Raw genomic sequence first — 22,196 nt, forward strand, 5'->3', positions numbered from 1 at the left:
TTTCTATGAATTTCCATTTTTTTTAAAAAAATTTGCATTAAAATTTCATTGAAATGAAATGATTCTAAGCTCTTAAAGTGTCTTTTATACAACTTAGTGTCTTCTGTGTCTTTTTCCTCCTTCTCAACATTATAAGGGGAGATGTAAGAAAGGTGAGGTCCTGGGGGAATTGCCTTAGGTAAGAAATTTAGAGCGTGATGCTGGCAATATTTGAAGACGTTATTCCCACACTCTTGCTCTTTCTCTGCCTGGCCCCAACACCCTCAGTAGGAATGGGGACACTTTTCTGTGCCTCATTTCCTCTCCTGGCACCAAACCCGTGGTATCTCTTTTAGTAATGGCCCTAAAATATACCATTGTCTTGCAGGGTATGGGATGGGCTTGTTTCCATAACAGCTGCTTGCCTTAGGCACAAAACTACTGGTAATGTCTTTGCCTGCAGTGCTTAGTAAGTTTTTATTCAGTAAATTAATGAAATCATTCTCACCGTATGAATTTAATTAGGGAAAAACTCTTAGCTGTGGGTTTGGCTTGTGGATTTGTTTTTAAACCTAAGGTATCTTAAGGATCTAGACTGGTCTGTGGTTTTTTACCTTGTGTCGTTGAAGTTGACATGGTTCTATTGCTTACTCCTGACATATACTTTCTTAGATCTCTGTGGTTAGCAAAATGGTCTTCAAAAACATATATTTCTTCCTTCTGAAAATAATAAGAGGATCTCTTTGGGTGCTGGTGTGTTCTTTCCTTATCCTTATCAGTATAGTTATTTTTGTTGTTGATGGTGGTGTTGCTATTTTAATACTAGAACCTAAAAGGGCCTAATTAGAGTTGGGGAGGGGAGCACCAAGTATTTTTTTCCAATCCTTCAAAAGGTATTATTTTTATTTTACGTTGCCTTTTAAAAATTTCATTGTAGCAAGGAGCTTAGGACAGAGTAATAATTTCTATGAAACTTTGGATCTAAGAACATTGTCTAGGAGATTGGGAGGTTAAGACTCTTCAGGGTCACACAGTATGTATAAGAGATGGGCCTTGCACCATGTATGTCTAAGAGATGAGTCAACTCATTAAATGGACTAACTTTTCCAACTTAAGGTTTGGGGGATTTGCTAGATGCTTGTAGTATTAATGATGGGGGGAGGTGAAACAATAAAAACACAGTAAAGAAACTGAGCTCTGTTTGGGTGATCTTTTCTTGTTGGCTCCAGTTATCCAGAGGGGTTTGGATTAGAACCCAAACCTAGAGTGAGTCCCTATCACCAAGTCTTCCTTTCCTCACCTGAAGACATGAGAGAACCAGGAGAGGAAGGCCTTCCAAGTCTGAGTGATGGTAATGTATCTTACTTGCTATTTACTTTGGTGGGGGTGACAAAGGGAGGGAGAAGAAGACAGAGCTGACTGACCTGGTTTGTCAGGGGTCCTATAGACAACTCATCTTTCCCTAGAATAAAAGATCAGATTGTTGAGAAGTGTTTGAAAGGACAGAAGAGGGAGGGCCCTGGATATCTATGGCTAAACATGGTTAAACTCTAAGAAAGAAGTACGTAAGTATATTTGGTGCACAGTGAAAAGTGAATAAATGAAACCTTTGCCTTGACACAGTTGAATAGAATTTGTCAAGAGACCTATTTGTCTTAGACCACCTCTGGTTTAATTTTTGTATTATATTTTAATATACTAAATGTCACTTCAAAGGAGTTCTCATAAGATTTCCCCATGTGATGGACCTTAAGGACATAACTCTGAAGTGCAAATGCAGTCTAAACATGGGATCAGAATACAAGGGACCTAAATCATAGGAACTACCTTCACACACTAGCTTGAAGAAGCTTGTTAATCTTACCTCAGTTTTCTAACCTGTATAACAGAGCTGGGAATAGGGAATACATCTTTTATTTGAGATTAAAAATAATAACAAAACTGTATTCATAAGATAATTCTTTGGGGTATATTTATTTCATAAATTAGGAACTGTTAAGAGAAATGAACATTCTATTCACAACATAAAATTAAATAATACATAACATTGTAAAGACCACACTGTTTATATTTTTTCCTTTTACATGTATATTCACTTAGGGTTACAAAAACAATGACCACAACAGCAAAAACCTTCATTCACAATATCAAGGCATTAGATTATATTTTCTTTAACAAAATAAGAGAAAGATTTTCTTTGACCCTGTCTCTCATTCATTACTTTGTATAATCTCATACCTGTGTTCTGTAATTCCCTAGTGTCTTTATAACATCATAAATTTAAGAGACTTGGGAGATCATCTGGTCTAACCTCCTCTTTGGGATACTGACCAAATAGTAGTATTACTGGTTTAAAGGATATGCACAGTTTTTTTGTTTTGTTTTTTTGTTTTTGTTTTTGTTTTTGTTTTATTTAGTGAGGCAATTGGGGTTAAGTGATTTGCCCAAGGTCACACAGCTAGTAAGTGTTAAGTGTCTGAGGTCAGATCTGAACTCAGGTTCTCCTGAATCCAGGGCCGGTGCTCTATCCACTGCACCACCTAGCTGCCCCCATATGCACAGTTTTATAGGCTTTTGGGCTTAGTTCCAAATAGTTCTCCAGAATGGTTGTATCAATTCATAAATTCACCAACAGTATATTAGTGTCCTGATTTTTCCACCATCCCCCCCGCTCCCCCCCCCCCCGCCCCAGCATTTGTCATTTTTCTTTTCAGTCATGTTAGCCAATCTGATAGGTATGAGGTAGTGTCTCAGAGTTCTTTTAATTTGTGTTTCTCTAGTGAATACTGACTTAGACTATATTTTTCATGTAACTATTGATAGCTTTAATTTCTTCTTCTGAAAGTTGCCTGTTCATATCCTTTAACCGTTTATATTTGGAAAATGCTCTTATTTTTAGAAATCTGATTCAGTTTCCTATATATTTGAGAAATAAGGCCTTATCAGAAAAACTCATTATAAACATTTTCCCTAGTTTTCTGTTTTCTTTCTAATTTTGGCTGCATAAGTTTTATTTGTGGAAAAACTTTTAAATTTTATAAAATAAAAGTTATCTCTTTTACTTCCTGTGATCCTCTTTACTTCTTGTTTGGTCATAAATTCTTCCTTATCCATAGGTCTGACAGGTACATTTTTCCATGCTCTCCTAATTTATTTATGCTATCGCCCTTTATGTCTAAATCATTTATCTATTTTGACTTGAAATGTTGGCCTCAGCCTAGTTTCTGCCAAACTGCTTTTCAGTTTTCCTAGCAATTATTTACCCCCAAATCTTGGATCTTTGGGTTTATCAAACATTGGATTATGGTGGTAATTTACTACCATGTATTGCGTGACTAGTATATTTCACTGATCCACCACTCAATATCTTAGCCAGTATCAGATTATTTTGATGATCACTACTTTGTAAAATAGTTTTAAATATGAACTGCTAGATCACTTTCCTTCACATTTTTCACTGATTCCCTTAATGTTGTTGACCTTTTGTTCTTCCAGGTGAATTTTGTTATGATTTTTTTTCTTGCTCTATAAAATGAAATTTTGGGTAGTTTGATTGGTATGGCACTGAATAAACAAACAGGTAGAATTTTCATTTTAATTATATTTGTTCATCCTACCCATGAGTAATGAGTATTTCTCCAATTGTTTAGATCTGTCCTTATTTGTGTGAAATATATAATTTTGTTCATATAATACCTGAGTTTGTCTTAGCATGCAAACTCTGCAGTGTTTGATACTGTCTGCAGTTACTTTTAATTGGAATTTCTCTTTCTATCACTTGCTACTGGGTTTTGTTGGTAGTATATAGAAGTGCTGATGATTTATATAGGTTTATTTTATATCCTGTAACTGCTGAAGTTATTAAATATTTCAACTAGTTTTTTTTAGTGGATTACTTGGGATTTTCTAAGTATGCCATCATGTCATATGCATAGTGATACTTTTGTTTCCTCATTGTCTCTTTTTATTCCTTCAATTTCTTTTTTTGGGGTCTTATTTCTATAGCTAGCCTTTCTAGTATAATATCAAATAATGGTGGTCATAATGAACATCCTTGCTTCACCTCTGATCTTCTCTGAAAGGCTTTAAGTCTATCCCCATTACAGATAATACTAGCTCTTTGTTTTAGATAGATACTACCTATCATGTTGAGAAAGACTCCATTGATTTCTATGCTTTCTACTGTTTTTAGTGGGAATGGGTATTGCATTTTGCCAAAGGCTTTTTCTTCATCTACTGAAATACTCATACAAATTTAGTTCCTTTTTGTCATTTACATGATTACTTATGCTAATAGTTTTCCTAATATTTAACCAGTCCTGCATTCCTGGTATAAATTCCAATTGGTCGTAATGTATAATTATATATAACTATATATGTATATATTTAATATTATATATTCCAATTAGTCATAATGCATAATTTATTGTATATAAATATGTAGTATATATGTGTATATAACACAAATATCATATATTATACATTCTGACCAATTGAAATATGTATATATATATATACTCCTACATATATATGCATTGATATTCATCAGGGAAATTGGTCTGTAGTATTCTTTCTGTTTTTGCTCTCTCAGGTTTAAGTTTGTGTGTTGATCTTCCATTTCACCATATTAGATTTTTAGTCAGGTTCTTTTTTGTTGTTGTTTGCTCATTTTCCCAACCTATTTCATTATTTTGAACTTTATATTTTGCTCTGTTTTCAATATGTTGGGGGAAAGGACATCGTCTCAAACTTGAGGCTTTTTTTTGCATTGCTGTTTTCAGAGCTAGTTATTGGGGTTTGGGTCTTTTCAGTGCTTCTGAGGTGATATGATCCAGGGAGAAGTGTGGTTACTGCAATCCTGGTCTGCATTCTAGTCATTACCCAGTGTAGGCCTCCATCAGTTGCCGACAACCATGGATCAGTGTCTTGAAGAGCCACAGGCCACGGTGTGGCTGTGCAGTCTGATACGGGAGCCGTAGCTCCTGAGTGACTTATAACCGGTAACTGCCACATCCCATGTTGTATCTACCCCATGAGGAGTAGCTGGAGTGTCCTCTCCAGGGCACTGGCCTGGGCAGATCAATATGGAAAACAAGCTGTTACCCATGCAGCAGGTTTTCCCCCTCCGCGATGCTGGTGGATCCAAAGGAGAGGCAGAGCCAATACAGTTTGGCACAAGTGCTGCCACAGGAGTTGCCAGAGGGATGTGATGTCCAACATCCAACTGCCTAAGGGACTCAGACTCCTGATTTTTCCTCGGGGTTAATTCCCGAAGCCTTTCCCATAAATCGGTATAGCCGCCAAGGCAGCAGAGGTTTAAAATCAGGGTTTCCTTCCCCTAGGCGGCTTGCCTGCCAAGGCTAAGGAGCCCCCCCACCTGCCTGAAAACATTACCCAGTAAGGACCCCCTATCCCCTGGTTTGCAATCAGTATGCTCCTTAAGGTCCCTGATCCCCTGGAAGTGATTATTCCCTCAGGGTCTGTGCATCAGTTGTAACAAGAAAACAATTTTTCCCCTCGGGTTTATATATACTCATCCTTTTGACCCAAAGTACTCCTCTTTCTCCTCTGAACTATGACCAAAAGTAGGTATAGGCAATGAAATTAGCATCTGGTTCTGTAGCTAGCACAGGGATCTCTCATAATCTCTTTTGAACAGTTGCCAGGTTCCTTCACAACTCTGGCTGAGAACTCCTGAAGCTCTGCTTGCTTCTGTCCCCACTACCTGGTCCCACCACTGATGTTTCATCCACGCGAGCTTCAGGCCAGCCTTTACCCCTGTCTCATAGATCTCCATTTCCCAACTTCTCTAAACTGTCTTGGGCTGGGAGAACATCCTCACTTGGACCTTTTGCTCACTCTGTTACTCAGATTTGATTTGAGGAGTTCTTTTTAAATATATTCTGGAGGAGAATATTGGGAGAGCTTTGCTGAATGCTTTCTCTATTCCCACTATTGTGCTTCCCTCCCCCAGAACCTTCAATGTTTTTGGAGTAATTAATTTCTAAATGTTCAGTAAATTAAAAAAAATTTTAAACCTTATTTATTTCTAAATAGTATTTTGATGGCTTTGTTTTTACATCACTTTTTCCCCTAATATTTCCCTCAATCAATTAATCATTCTAAAAGTATTTATTAAGCACCTGCAATACACCAGGTACTGTGCAAAACTCAGAGGATACAAATCAAGGTAAAAATAGCCCCTGCCCTCAAGGACTTCATACTTTAATGAGAGGGGCAAGATATAAATAACTAGATCCACATAAGATACTTTAGAGTCAATGGAAGGTAACCTTGAGGGAAAGGTATTAGCAACTAGGGAGACCTGGAAAAGCCTCCTGCAACAAATTTAAAAAGAAAACTCAACTAAATACATCAATACTATTGACAACACAATAGTGATTTATCTTCATCATGGATGACAATGGAATTGCTGAATTTGGACTCTAACATCTCAGTCCACAGTGTACTTTGTGAGGACATGGAAGAGGCACTAAAGGAAACACAATTAGGAACAGAAACTAGGCCAAATCAAGCACCTAAAGAATCAATCTTTGTTCAAGACAAAAGAGTTTTGAATGTATTTAAGAAGTTTTTGTTTGTTTGTTTTTTACCATGCATCTGTGTTACCACGAAATTGGTTCTGAAAATATTCCTTGTTTAAAGAATCAGTCACCCACACGATCCAATCAAAATTTAAGTAAAAGTTTTTTTATTATTTGGCACATAGAGGTAAGGCCTGGGAGAAGAAGTCTAAGCTTCAGCACCGGGGGGGGGGGGCAGGAACAGATTTATAGCATTTTCTATCAGTCAGCACAAACAGCAATGGCTGGGAGAAATCTAAACTTCAACTCCCAGAACAAAGGAGCTGACAATTTTATAGAGGAGAGAAGGGGATGGGGGGAGAGACTTAAGACTGAAAAGTTACAGCAGTTTGGCAAATGACGATGCTAGCTACTTGGGGAGAGTCGTACATGAAGTAGTAAATATGTCACATTCTTAACTTGGGATTATTCTCACTAGTTGGTCCTAACCATATAGCAAACACGACTGGATCCCAACTAAGCCCATGCTGTAAATTCAAAGCACCCAGCTTTCTGGGTGACTGCTTTGTTATCTGTTTAACTAACCACTATCTAGCTTATTAACTACTTTGCTTTTCTAAGGAAAAGGTAATCTCTAACTAATCCCAGCAAGTTGATCAACCATATTTCTACATGGTCATTGTGTCCCCCTCAGGGCCTGAGCATCCCTAACTGGACCCAGGCTTACCAGCCTGCTACCACAATCTAAAAGACAAAATAATTGGGATAAGTCATGGATGGTATTATTATTTATTAGAAGATGTTCTTAAGAACATTAGTAACTACTGATCCAGATCCCTACTTTCCCATCTCTATAATCTCTTTATGAGAATGATCTAAATCTGTATTTAGGGTATCTTTGACCAAAAAAATAGGACACAGGTAGGCTTTAATAGATGATTTTTCTACAACATATCCATTGTCACAGTCACCAAATTAACTAAGCTTCAGGGAATAAAAGATACCATGGAATATATTGTTTTAACAATTACAGGGGGGAAAAACCAGAAGCATACAATGGAGACTTCATTTTTCTTTTTCAACAAAGTTCATCTTATACATATGTTAAGGTTGTATGAGACGATAGATGGATATAACCACTTCATTTAACATTATCCAAATATCAAGGGAAGCATGAAACAGGAAAGGAAAAAAAAACTTGAAAAAGGGAAAAAAGGCTAAATGGGGGCAGGGGTAGGCAGCATAGTGAGAAGAAAGCCTGGTAGTAAAATGAAAAATTGCTAAAAGTGGCTTAGATATAATGGATTATTATCACCATTTTAAAAAAAATAAACATTTTTTAACTTAAATTTTTGAGTTCCAAATTCTATCCCTCCTTCTTTTCCTGCCTTCCCTGATCCCTAAGGCAGTAAGCAATCAGATATAGGTTATACACATGCAATTATGTAAAACATTATCATATTAGTCATTTTGTACAGGAAAACTTGAACGAAAGAAAAAAACAAAAGTGAAAAATAGTATGCTTCAGTTTGTGTTCAACCAATATTAGTTCTTTCTTTGGAGGTGGATAATATGCTTCATCATTGATTCCTTTGGGATTGTTTTGGATCATTGCATTGCTAAGAATAGTTAAGTTCACTCACAATTCTTCATCAAACAATATTACTGTCACTGTGTACAGCATTCTCCTGGTTTTGCTCACTTCACTATACATCCATTTATATAAGTCTTTCCAGGCCTTTCTGAAATCAGCCTGCTTGTCATTTCTTATAGCACAATTATAATCCATTACAATCATATACCACAGATTGTTTAGCCATTCCCCAATTTATGGGCATTCCTTTAATTTCCAATTCTCCATAACCACAAAAAACTACCACTATTTTATGGAAAGCAATTTGGAATCATGCAACAGAAATGACTAGAATATTTATCCCTTTCGTCCTAAAGATTCCACCATTAGGCATGCACTGTGAAGAAGTCATTCATAAGAAGAAAGTCCCTATATGGACAAAAATATTTATATCAGTACCTTTTATAGAAGCAAAGAATTGAAAATAAAGTAGATTTTCAGGGGCAGCTAGGTGGCACAGTGGATAGAGCACCAGCCCTGGAGTCAGGAGGACCTGAGTTCAAATCCTGTCTCAGACACTTAATACTTACTAGCTGTGTTACCCTGGACAAGTCACTTAACCCCAATTGCCTCACCAAAAATAAAAAATAAAGTAAATAAGTAAGTAAGTAAATAAATAAATAAATAAAGTAGATGTTCATGGATTGAGGAAAGGATAAACAATTTGTGGAACATGAATGGAGTGGGATATTACTTTGCTTTAAGAACTAATGAATTAGATGAATACAGATTAGCATGGAAAGATTTGCATAAATTTAATGCATATTCAAGAAATATACACATTTACCAAAATATATAAAATTACTACCATGATGTAAATGGAAATAAAACAATCAAAAATGAAGGTTGAAAAATCATAAAGAGAAAGCATTGTCTCCAAGAGGAGATATGAGAAGTTATCGATACTCCAACACCTTTGCATTAAAAGATGTGAAACACTGTATATATTTTCAGATTATGTCTTCATGTGGATTGGTTATACTGATTATTTTTCTCTTTTTCTCCTGTTTTTCTTTTAATAATTCTTAGTTATACAAGATGACTTTTCAGGAAAATGAGGGTTATAAGGGAAATGTATACAATGTAAAAACAAAAGATATCAATAAAAATTTATTTTTTAAAAAAGATTTAGCAGGCTTTAGGAGGTAATCCTAATTAAGCAAAGTAGACACCCTAGAGAAGAAGTTCTGAACATAAAAGGCATATGTCCTTTCAACCAGCAAAACTTGGAAAATCTCAGGTATCAAATTAAAGGATAATTGGAAAATGTTTAACAAAATAAATACAAATATAACCCAGCATAGAAAATGTTCATTTGTAGTTTTCTAAGTCAATACCACTTCTATTAGAGTTAGACACCTCTAGTCTAGCCCAGGGCTTCTTAAACTTTTTCTATTCCCCCTTTTTACTTGAAAGAATTTTAAGCAACCCAGGGTATATAGGTACATAAAATAGGTATACTTAACCTTTTACTGTTGCCAAATTTTTCACAGCCACCACATTCAGTTATATGACCCCATATGGGGTCTCAACCCACAGTTTAAGAAGATAGGGTTTAGCCCATGATATTTGACCATAGATTGCCTGTGTTAAACTGAACAAATCACTTAATCTCCTAAAGCCTGCACACAGTCCCTTAAATCAATACATAGATGTTATGGAAAAGACAGTGATTATCCTGCAATAATACCTGCTTTTGAACACAGATGCCTGCTTTTGAATCCCTTCCTAGGTTATTTCTTTTTCTTCCTCTTTTTCCTAGTTCAACATGGCGTTCTGAAAACAGTCCTTGGCCTCTGGCATCAGCTCATGAATCAGAGACGGCAAGCACTAGAGGATGCCTTCAAGATGGACCTCTCTGTAAAGCCAGGGGAGAGTGAAGTAAAGATTGAAAACATCACACCTCTGTGGGAAGAGACAACTCTCAAGTCTTGGCAGCATTACTTAGGTCTCTCCTTTTTACCTTAAAAGATCACTGTTTTTGCTATATGGAGCACCCTTGTTCATAAAACCCCCCTGAGTATTTTACAAGAAGCTAAATGCAGCCTTTCCCTGCATAGGTGCTGTATCTTTTCTGGTCAGTCATTGGACCAAGGATTTACTGGTGGAGTTTTTCCTAACTATGTGTGCCTTCTGAAGGTTTATAGTCCTTTCCTCACCCAAGCCAGATGGATGAGGCATTAGGAATGAGCAATAGTAGAAGGCTAGGAGTCTAGTCAGTCAACCCCATTTAAGGCACTTCCCTCAAGTACATTGGGACTTTAACCCTTGTGGAAAGAGGAGCAGTGACATCCAGGAACTGGATGAAGGCTTACCTCATCGCTCCTGTATTGTGGTATCTGGTTCCTTGAACTGTCCCTTCTCTGCCAATTAACATGGCTAAACAAACCATACAAACCAACAAAGATAGCATTTCTTCCTTTCCATAAAATATTGAACCATAATCTCAAAGCAATATTGATTCAGCACTTCAAATTAACCCTGAGTTGATTTAAATATAAAAGATTTGAAAAATCATACACATTAATGCATTCTAAAGGCAGAATTTCATTTAAAATGAAAGAAAAAGTGATAGTTATCACACGCTATATTCTTATAAATCTTTTTGCAAATTTTATATCACTACATAAAATGCTAGCCATGATTATTGTTTTTATTATTGATTTTATATCAATTAATTGTACATATAAAGAAATGATATATAAGAAATTAATGGTTATCTAGCCAAATCATTAAGCATTTAATAAAGCACTTACTATATTGTAATGTACTATACCAGGCTGGAAATACAAAGAAAGATAAAAACAGATCCTGCCTTTAGGACTTCATATTCTGATGTGGGAGATGAAGATGAAATAACTAGGCATATATATGAAGGATAGATACAGAATAGACTGGATGTAATCTCAGAGAAGATGTTCTGAAGAACTAGAGGTACCAGAAAAAAGCCTCCCACAGAAGGTGGGATTTGAACAGTGTCTTAAAGGAAGTGAGGAATTCTTAGAGGTGGAGATAAGGAGATAAGAGTGTCTTGGGCTCCCATGAGCATGGAGATGGTACATGCAAAGACACAGGGAGAGGAGATGGGAATGTTATGTGTAGGGAATAACATAGAAACCAGTGAAATTGGATTGTAGTGTGGTGCATATGTAGAGGGGACTAAAGTATAAGACTGAAAAAGTAGGAAAGGATAGGTTTTTGTTTTGTTTTGTTGGAAAGGATAGGTTTTGAAGCACTTTAAAAGCTAAACGGGGGACTTTTATCTGATCTTGAGGGTAATAGAAGCAGCTGGTGGCTCAGAGTACCAGGTCTATTATCAGAAACACTTGAGTTCAAATTCAGTCCCAGAAACTTACTGTGTTATCCTCAGCCAGTCATTTAACCTCTGTTTGCCTCAGTTTTTTCATCTGTAAAACGAAAATACTTCCAAGAGTTGTTGCGAGGTTTAAATGAAATAATAATTACAGTAAAGTGCTTAGCATAGTACCTCGTATATAGTAAATGCTATATAGTTATTATTGTTGTATTATTAATATGGTGCTATTGGAATTTATAAGGAATGACACAGTCAGACCTGAATTGTAGAATGATTGCTTTGATAGAGTGAAGATAGATTGGAGTGGGAAGGGACTTGAGGTAGGGTAACCAATTAGAAGCTATTTGCTGTGGTCCAAGAAAGAGGGGATAGAGGCCAGAAATGAGTGAGTGGAGAGCAGACAGAGATGGGGAATGCAGTGAAGGAAGACACCACAAGATTTGACAACAGATTAGAAATATGGAACAAGAGATAGTAAAGAGATGAGGATGACTCTGAAATTGCAAACATGCTTATTGGGAGGATGAAGGCTCCCTTAATAGAAAGTTGTGAAATAAATATGGTGGGATGGAAAGATAGTCAATTGGCCAATCATTCTAGCTTATAGCCAATCATTCCATCATCATAATGTGGAATACACTTTTATTCCAGACAGTTCATCAATTCAATATTTCTCTACCTATAATATCTACCAAGCTGTATGAATTATACTGACTTCCTCTTATTTCAGGTATGTTTCTTTTTCTTTTCTCAATAGCATCTGAAAAGAAGATGCTGGCAAGCAAGTCAAATACTGTGCATCAAAGCAAAGGCTCCAGCTGGAGCGGAAGTTTGTCTTCAGCAATGAGATTGATTCCAGGACGGCAAACAAAGGAAATTGAGTGCAAGACTGAGGTAACTTCAAACTTCCTTGTAGCCTAGTGTCTAGTGTCTTTTTCTTGAAGGCATTTGGTTAATTTTGCACAAGTATGGAAAAGCATGGGATAGTGGATAGAAAACCACTTCAAAACCATAGAGGCCTAGGTACAAATCCTGCCTCTGACATCTACTGGACATGTGACCCCACCAAGTCTCTCTCTCTCTCTCTCTCTCTCTCTCTCTCTCTCTCTCTCAATAATATTTATTTATTTATTAAGGTGAAGCACTTGGGGTTAAGTGACTTACCCAGGGTCGCACAGCTAGTTAAGTGTCAAGTGTCTGAGGCCAGATTTGAACTTAGGTCCTTCTGAATCCAGGGCCGGTGCTCTATCCACTGCGCCACCTAGCTGACCCCCACCCCCACCAAGTCTCTTTACTTCTCAGTCTTGTGGCAACTCACTAAGTTGAAGAGAAGGTACTGACTCGCGTTGATAGAGTAACTTATTTATCTAGGGTCCTTCCTATATTAAAGAAATCATAGGTCGGGGCAGCCAGGTGGCACAGTGGATAAAGCACTGGCCCTGGATTCAGGAGGACCTGAGTTCAAATCTGACCTCAGACACTTGACACTTACTAGCTGTGTGACCCTGGGCAAGTCACTTAACCCTCATTGTCCCGCAAAAAAAAAACAAAAAAGAAAATAAATCATGGGCTTAGTCTCTCAAACTATAAAAATATATCTTTCGCTTCCTTTGGAGGGGTTATAGCAAGATTCCACCCAAATATTTTGCTACTTTTGTAAGAGAAGTTTCTTGCATTATTACATTTGTCTTATAGATTTCTTTCTGATTCACAAAGGAAAGCATTAAACTTTTCCCTTCATTTTTAATCTCAAGAGACTTGATGTTTTATTTGGTTTTGGCTGTGGCTGGAATCATCTTAGATTCTAGTGGATGGTGGTCCCAATGGCAAATGACCTTGATCATTTCCAGCTTTTCCTTCTTAGGAATGAGTTAATAGTGCAGATATAGGCTAAGTCAGAAATAGTGACATAGAGAATGTCATATTAAAAACAGGGCTGCAATTTAATCAAGAAGCATTGGTGGGTATGGTAACTCTGTGTAGCCAACAGGCTATTTGCCAGCTCTATTTGCATTTTCTAAGATACATTGGATAAGTATACATGTGCATATACATTATATATTTTCTGTGTATGCACTATGATACATATGTTAACATTACCCTGGACAGTTTCAAAGGGTATTATATCTAAGGGGTTAATTCAGTCAGGCTAGTCTACAAGCATTTATCTGATGCTTACTATGTGCCAAGCACTGGGTTAAGTGCTAGAGATACAAATACAATCAGAAATACAGTCCCTGACCTCAAGGAACATACTTTCTAATGAGAAGGCACAGTGCATAAAAAGGAGATGAAAATAAAAAGGCAGGGAGTGGGTAGAGGTCCTGCAGGGACATGGTAACAGTATTTCCATTGGCCATGAAGGTAACCGTTCAGTGGCCATTAATGGTCTTCTCTTGGTTCTTGTTTGTTAGCACCGAGGCTCTGTTCAATGATGACATCATTTCTCAGGAGCAACTCTTTCAGATGGAGAAGGGGAGGGACAAAACAAAGAGCCCTCATGAATTCATAGTCATTGGGGGAGCTGGCAACAGTGGTTCTAGAATCTTCTGTCCAAATGAAGGAAGGAAATGCTTCTTCCTGCTAATGGCCTTTCGAATATGTGTATTATGGGAAATGTAGTGTGAAAAGTCCCTGTGATGCCAGCAGCACATTTTTAACTTTAGAAGTTGTGTGGCTGTGGCCTGAAGGTGCACCCTAGCAGAGGTGGCATAGGCTTCTTGGCCATGGCCTATGCCTAATGCCCCAGAAGGATTCAGAGGGAGGTGCTAAGGATTTTACAACAGACCTCCACTCTCCAACCCAGTCCTCTAGCTCAAAGCCTCTTCAACTGTGAGTTGTGAACCCCATATGGGGTCACGAAAAATTTGGCAGTAAATATTTGACTTGTATGCCTATTTTATACCCTGGGATCGCATAACATTTTTTGAGACAAAAAGGGGTCACGAGTGGAAAAAGTTTAGGGGGCCTTGCTCTAGTTCAGTGAAGTGAAATTGAGTCTTAGTATGTGAACTCCAGAGATTGTAGAATACTGGCTGTGTCTAACAGCCTTAGAAAGATGAAACATGGTAAAACAGATGCTTTCAGAATGATTATGATAGAAGCTATAGAAAAAGTTAGAATTATTGTTTGGGGGTATGGATATTATTTCCTTTGGGGGAAGTTACTACCAAGAATATGCCCCTGTGGTTTCTCGTGTCTCTCTATATCCCCACCTTATTACTCTAGGAAGAGGAACACACAATTAGAAATAGGGAAATGTTTCCTGTGTGCTATGGAGGGGATGGTGGGCATAGAGACTTTTTGAGCTATTTCCTCTATAGCCCTGGTAACTGTTGGTCATGTGGCCCTTTTCCAATTTTTTTTAAATTAAAAAATGGTTGATATCTTTAATTTCTTATCACCTATATTTCATACTATATCCCTCTCTTCTCCTTCTCCCAGAAACACATCACTTATAACATATAATTTGAAAGAAGGGAAAGAACCCATTTCAGCAAAACTGGCCAACACATCTAACAAGTGTGACATTTTATGTAGTATTTTACACCCATACTCCCTGTCTATGAAAAGAGTGGAGGAAGGTGACTTCTCATGTGTTTTCTTTGGGGCAAATTTGGTCATTATAATTTCCCAGTATTCTGATTGTGTTGTTCTTTCTATTTATATTCCTATAGTTATTAAATATGTATATATACACATATATATACATATATTTCTAGTTCTGCTGATGTTACTTTTTATCAATTCATATACATTTTCTCAGGCTTTTCTATATTCGTCACATCCAACATTTTTTTTCAGGACAGTAATTTTCCATTACATAAATTTCCCACTGTTGTTTGGCCATTTCTCAAATAAGGAGCATTGATTTTTTTTCCAGTCCTATGCTACTACAAAAGTGCTACATTAACTATGTTAGTGTATATGAGACCTTTCTTTTTATCATTGACCTTCTTAGAGGTATATAGTTAGTCATGAGATTTCTATGTCAAACTCACTTTCATATCATAACTTATTTTCTGAACTAGTTAGACCAATTTACACTTATGCCAATTGTGTATCACTGTGCTTGTCTTTCCACAATCCTCCCAACACTGACTATTTCTATCTTCTTGTCACCTTTGCCAATTGGTTGGTTGAAAGGTGAAAACTAAGAGTTGTTTTTATTTGCCTTTTGCTCATTAGGGATTTAGATCATTTTAAAATATGATTATAATTTTTTGAAGGCTGCATTTTTTTGGAGAACTATTTGTTATCTTTTGAACACTTTAAAATTTGAGAATTGTCCGTTTTCTATTTTGCCGTGTGTCACAGCAACATTTAGGGTCCTGAAGGGAAGTGTGAAAACAGAATTTTCTTTATAAATTTGAAGGACATTTTAAAAACAATATTTATAATATTTATGTTCTCGGTACATGTGATATTAAAGAATGGTGATTGTGACAGTGAACATGTACTTGATGTTATTACCCAAAACATTCTCATATATTGATACTTTGTGAAATCCAGTGTGTTTGTGTGTTTGTGTGTGTGTGTGTGTATGTGCATGTGTTTCTAGGATCTATAACAGAAGGGTACAGTCACTAGAGGGTTGACTTTAGAGACAGGGAGATCTATGTTCAAGTTCCGCTTCTGACAAATACTAACCATGGTCAAGTTATGGAATCTCTTGGTGCTCCATGTAATGCATTAAAAGTATAAGTTACAGAGGGATTGCTGAACTGTATCAGTGGAGAGAAATTACACACTGAAAGTTTAATGTACTGGGCCTTTGATGAAATTGTAGGTTCAGATACTGTCTGCCTTCTTCCCTGTCCTCACAGCCCTCTGTGAGTGTGTATGTGTATGTGCCCACATGAGTGTCTGACTACACACACACACACACACACACACACACACACACACACACACACACACACACGCCAAAACAGAACACCTGGCTTTGTCGACAGCCCACCTGTAGCTCATCTGTTGAACTTGATAATATTATATTTAACAACAACAGCAACAATGGCCAACATTTATGTGGTACTTTATGCCTGGCAGAGTGCTAAACACTTTACAGTTATCTTATTTTTATAATTAAAACAATGCTGGAAGGTGGGTGCTATTACTATCCCATTTTATCAATGAGGAAACTGAGGAAGATTGAGTTAAGTGACTTGCCTAGAGTCACATAGCTAATAATTGTCTGAAGGAATATTAGAAGGTCTCTTCAGGAATGTTACCAGCAAGATCACCTTTTAATGAACACTCCAGTCTCTTGTTTCAGGTGCTATTTTTTCAGGAGTGTTCCGCCAAGCCTTCTGAGCCAGTGGGTTACAGTGGCTTATGCACTTCTATCAGTTTAAAAAAGATGAGTATGAATCAACTATATTTGTGTATTTGTAAAAATGTATACAAATACTACTCTATTAATAGTTATATAATCAAACTTACACAGAAAAAGTAATTACAAAGGTGAAATATGTGATCCTAGAATCAGCAGGAAGCCACTAATTTGTTGAGAGCAATGGAGTTACATTGTAACATCCATGCTTTAAGTAAATCACTGGTGGTTGTGTGGAGGATGGATTCTAGGGGCAGGAAGCCCAGTTGGGAGACTATTGCAGTGGTCCAGGGAAGAAGTGGTGAGGCCTTGAACTTTGGTGGTACCTAAGTGAGTAAAGACAAGGGAACAAGGGGCAGCTGGGTGGTATGGTGGATAAAGCACCAATCCTGGAGATAGGAGGACCTTAGTTAAAATCCAGCCTCAGACACTTTCTAACTGTGTGACCCTGGGAAAGTCACTTAATCCCAATTTCCTCCCCCAAAAAAGAGAGAGACAAGAGAACAGATGCAAGATGTGTTATGACAGCAATGGAAAAGTAATGACAAGATTTTACAACTGATTAGCTATATGGGGTGAAAGGCAGTGAAGAGTTGAAGATGACAGGTTGCAAGCCGGAATGACTGGAAGGATAGAGATAATCTAGAAATAGGGAAGTTCAGCAGAAGGATGGGTTGAGGGGGAAAGATGTCAACATGTTTGTGGTGCAGAGCACAACCTACAATCCCATTCCACGTGACTCCCTTAAGTCCAACTCAAGACATACAAAGGAAAGAGAAGGCTCTTACTTGTAAGCCCACCCTCCTAGGGGCACTTCCTACAGCCATGAGGTGATTTAGAGGAAAGGGAGTGGGTATACAGCAAGGATGGACGTTTTTCCCCAGTGCATGTTGCTGTGGATACTTAGGAGTGGTCAGGTTACAAGTGCTCTTTCAAAAGCAAGCAGAAGGGGCAGCTAGGTGGCACAGTAGATAAAGCAGGAGTACCTGAGTTCAAATCCGGCCTCAGACACTTGACACTTACTAGCTGTGTGACCCTGGGCAAGTCACTTAACCCCCATTGCCCCACAAAAAAAAAAGCAAGCAGAGGTAAAAATCTTTCCTAACAGAGGGTTGGGCTCAAAGTGGAGGTGTCTGGAAGGATATAGGTAGGTGTAACTGGGTAGCAGACAAGCCCCATGATTAGCTATCATGGGGAGGATGCAATTTATCTTCCCACTGTCCAACTGATTGACCATGTAATCTTTGAGGTCGTTCTATGCTCCACTTAAGGTCAACACCCTCCCCCTTCTTAGGGAAAGACCAAAGCACCCCCATCAGAGGTCACTATTCTAGGTGATACCACCGTATCTTGGTTGACTTGGTATCACTTAAAAATCAGCACTCATTCTTTCACCTGGGAGTGCTCTGAGCTGGTCACCCACTACACCATCCTGGACTTTGGAATTGACTGAATGGAACAGGTCACAAGCTCTCTTCTGTGTGGCTGAAGTTAAGTTCACACCACTTGGAATCCCTCTGCTGCAAGCAAGTCTTATTTTCCTCGAGACTCTTTTGTTGTTAACAGAAGGTACATCTTCTTCCCAGGTACATATGTAGACTGTGATGTCATACTATAAGTGCATCAACTATTTGCCCTGGGGTCTGTTTAATTATTTTTTTAAATTAATTTTGATTATTACAGCTGATTACACCTCAGTGAGCAATGTAATTGATATTTGTTAATGTATCCCAAGGAACATTTTGTACAACATGCTTTTTGTTGTTGAAGGTTAAAGACTCCGTTATTGGTTTTTCCCTAAATATGCCCACATCATTAGTTCCTCCAGTGAAAAGGTTGCCATCTGGAAAAGGCAGCATGGAGACATTATTCAGGCACAAGTGCATGAAATTGGTGTTTTTGCATCTTCTGTCTCTCTTCTGGAAGGAAGAAGCTTGTAATTAAAGGAGCTGCTATTGGAGGAAACATTATTCATTCGGTGTTATTCCTTATCATGTCAACGACTGACAGCTCTGTAGCTCTGATAAATTGTTCCTTGGAGTGAGACACATACTGTGCAGTTCCTAACTCCTAATACTTACCTTCAACAATATAACTTTGTTTTCCCTTTGAGAGTTAGCTGAACTTCTAAGACAAAGCTGAGGAATTATTTTTTTTTGAGGAATTATTTCTTTCCTTCTTTCCCTATCATCTTCTTTCTAGAATTAAAAGTAGACTTCATACCCATTTAAGCTATGCCCTACATAGCTTTGACTACATTGATTACCAAACTCATAGAAAGAGTAGTCAACATTTGCTGTCTCCATTTCGTTACAACCCTATTACTCATCAACCTTTTATAATCTGGCTTCCCATCCCACTACCCTAACTGAAACCACTCAGTGTCCAAAGTCACCAAGGATTTCCCTATTGCTAAACCCCATGGCCACTTTCTGTCTTCATCCTTTATCTCTCTGCAACATTTAATAGCATTATCTACCCCCTCTCTCCTGATATACTCCTTTCTTGTCTTTCATGATATTGTACTCCACTCATGTAATTTATACTGCTCTGGTAGCTCCTTCTCTGCCTCTTTTGTTGACTCCACATCCTCTTAGAGCCCAGGTTGATATGATTTTTTTCCTGTTAACGTACTTTGGAGAGTTAGACTAAAATATTATAAAAGTATGGCCTCCTGTTGTGATTATGAACTCACTGGGCATTTTTTGGTTTTTTATCATATGTACAACCCACATTCCTTTAAATTGTTAAAAAAAACAGTGAAAATTAGATGCTTCCTTATATATAGCTATTTTTTAAAAAGTTCTAAGTTCCTGAATGTTAAATTTCACAAAGAATCTCACATTTTATCTTTTAATTGATATTTTAAAGATGGAGAAACTGAGGCACAGAATGATTACAAAATCTTATCTAGAGTCCTAGGAACAAAGTATATTGTGAATATAATGAGGTTGTTTTAAAATTTTTTTTTTAGGAAAAGTACCCAAATAGGAGATGTAGACATTTTCTTGTAGGGGAAACAAAGAATTTCACGTAATAATAGATTATTGGTAAGCAGCAAAGCCATGACAAGGGTAAGATAAGCAGAGTTTTGTCCCAAGATGTCAACATCTTGGGGCATTACTCCCTTCCCTTCAGTTGCTCTCAGGCCCATTGTGTCTGTACCTCATATGATTTCCTGTTAGTTTGCCTGCATTGGCATGGTGTTTCTGACTCCTATGCCCTCATCTAGCCCGAGGCCACTGTCCCATCACCCCCAGTGTCTCAGCACTGTATAGTCTTATCTCCTGGGCCCTGCCTTCGCTTCCACTATACCCCTCTGCTTCTTCCAAGCAGAGATCAGAGACCCTCTTCCATGCATCAGGCATCAGGCACACTGTCTTGGAGACAGGCTACCTCCTCTCCTCCATGACTGCACCCAAAGTGAGTTGCTGCCCTAGTTTATCCCAGGAATGAGAATTCCTAGTTATAGCTCTAGTGGTACTCACCTAAATCCAGGGAGTAGAGAGCCTATTATAACTTAATGAAGACAGTTCCATTCATAGAACTTGGAAGCCCTGGGAGTTTGATCCATTTGCTACTTTGACACAGTTGATTTCAACACCATGTGGCAAGAAAGAATTCTGATGACTCTCTTGCTTAGCTCCCCTGTCAAAAGGTTCTGCCATCTGATGAGTCCTCCCTTTGCTTTTCCACTGAAATCTCCTTTATCTACCTCCCAGCAGACAAGCAGGACCTATGGGGAAAACAAAGAGAAGAGGAAATGGAAGGGATAATGGAGGCTGACAAACACAATTTGCACAGGTCATTCTAATTATCCACAGCTTGTCTACATAGGGGTCTTGGGCTAATGTGTCATCTGCCTTGCCTGAGACAATGCATTCAAACAGTCTTATTCTAGAAATTACTCATCAAACCAGATTTTTTAATATGTTAACACACAGCAGTATGTGCAGGGAGAAGCCCATCACATTTTCACTGGGAGTGAGAGCGTGGAGAATTTTTCTGTTAGTTATTAGCAGCATTCCTTCTGATGCCCTGTTATTCCTGAAAAGTTTGTGGAACTTCTTTACAGGTTGTCGTCATCCCGGTTTCTTAGACCCAATACATACACAACACAACATGACACAATACAACGTAGTATAGTCCAGTCTAATACAGTCCATTTCAATATATGGTATGATATATGATATATGATAAGATATGATATATGATACAATACAATATTCATGCCTTCTAAGTGCCAAGTACTGCACTAAGAGCTGGAGATAGAAATCAAAAAGAGATAGTTCCTGACCTCAAGGAGTTTACAGTTTAGTGGGAAAAGACAACGTACAAAAGGAAGCTGAAGAGGGAGTTAAGGGAAGAAGGTACCTGGTGAGGGGGCATGATGATGATGGAATCAAATGCAAAGAGTGGCTGATGAGAAATGTCTGGGCTAGTTGTAAATGTATAACCTATATCTTATTGCTTATTGCCTCAGGGAGTGGATAGGGGAGGGAAGAAAGGAGGGATGGAATTTTGAACTCAAAATTTTAAATAAGAATGTGTATTTTAAGAAGTAATATAATAATTATGTGAAACACTTAAAAAGAGAGAGAGAAATGTCTGGGCTGTAGGACCTTTTTAAATGGAGGCTTTCAGAAAATCTCCAGTGCCTTTGATTATGGTAAGTAATAACTTCTAATTATGTAGTGCTTTAAGGCTTACACATCTAGGTGGTACCGTAGACTAGTATAGCGGTCATAAATAGTGTATGTAGTATATAAGTTAGACCCCTGCCTCAGATACTCACTATGTGATCTTGGTCATATTTAACCTATTTCAGCCTCAGTTTCCTCATGTGTGAAATAAGAATAATAATAGCATCTACTTCAAAGGGTTCTTGTGAGGATCAAATGAGATAACACATATTAAGCATTCTGTGGAACAGAAAACATTACATAAATGTTAGCTATTATTTTACTATTATTAATATACTAGACTCACCACAACCCCATCGGATGAGCGAGGACAGTAATAAGAAAATGCTTCACTGGACATTTTTTAATCCTACATACACCAATCAAACTGAATATTTCACTTAGGATTGCAGGATCTTAGACAGTGCTAGAAGGGTCCTTAGATTTCATAGGATCATTGTTGTTTGTTCTTTGTTACCAAAGAGGACCATGACATCAGGGCGATGTCATGACTTGCAATGAATTGGATTTAAGTGAGGGAAGGCTGTGCAGAGTCACCAACCTCACTCTCTCCTCCAGTCATCTGGATCCAGTGGCAAGATATACATCAGGATGACTGGCGATGGGCCTGGATGTTTACGGCAATTGGGCTTAAATTATTTGCCCAGTGTCACACAGCTAGTAAGTGTCTGAGGTGAGATTTTAATTC

At 37.8% G+C, this 22,196-nt stretch overlaps 1 protein-coding gene across 1 annotated transcript in view; it reads left to right on the forward strand.

The window, feature by feature from the left end:
• Window positions 1-22,196, forward strand: part of WDFY4 (WDFY family member 4) — a 346,483-nt gene that overhangs the window by 137,203 nt on the left and 187,084 nt on the right. Inside the window, 3 exon segments of the mRNA XM_043980868.1 lie at window positions 1,209-1,330; window positions 9,920-10,105; window positions 12,231-12,367. Of these exon segments, the coding sequence (XP_043836803.1) occupies window positions 1,209-1,330; window positions 9,920-10,105; window positions 12,231-12,367 (445 nt within the window).

Source organism: Dromiciops gliroides, chromosome 2 (assembly GCF_019393635.1).
Source record: "Dromiciops gliroides isolate mDroGli1 chromosome 2, mDroGli1.pri, whole genome shotgun sequence".
Taxonomy (NCBI): Eukaryota; Metazoa; Chordata; class Mammalia; order Microbiotheria; family Microbiotheriidae; genus Dromiciops; species Dromiciops gliroides.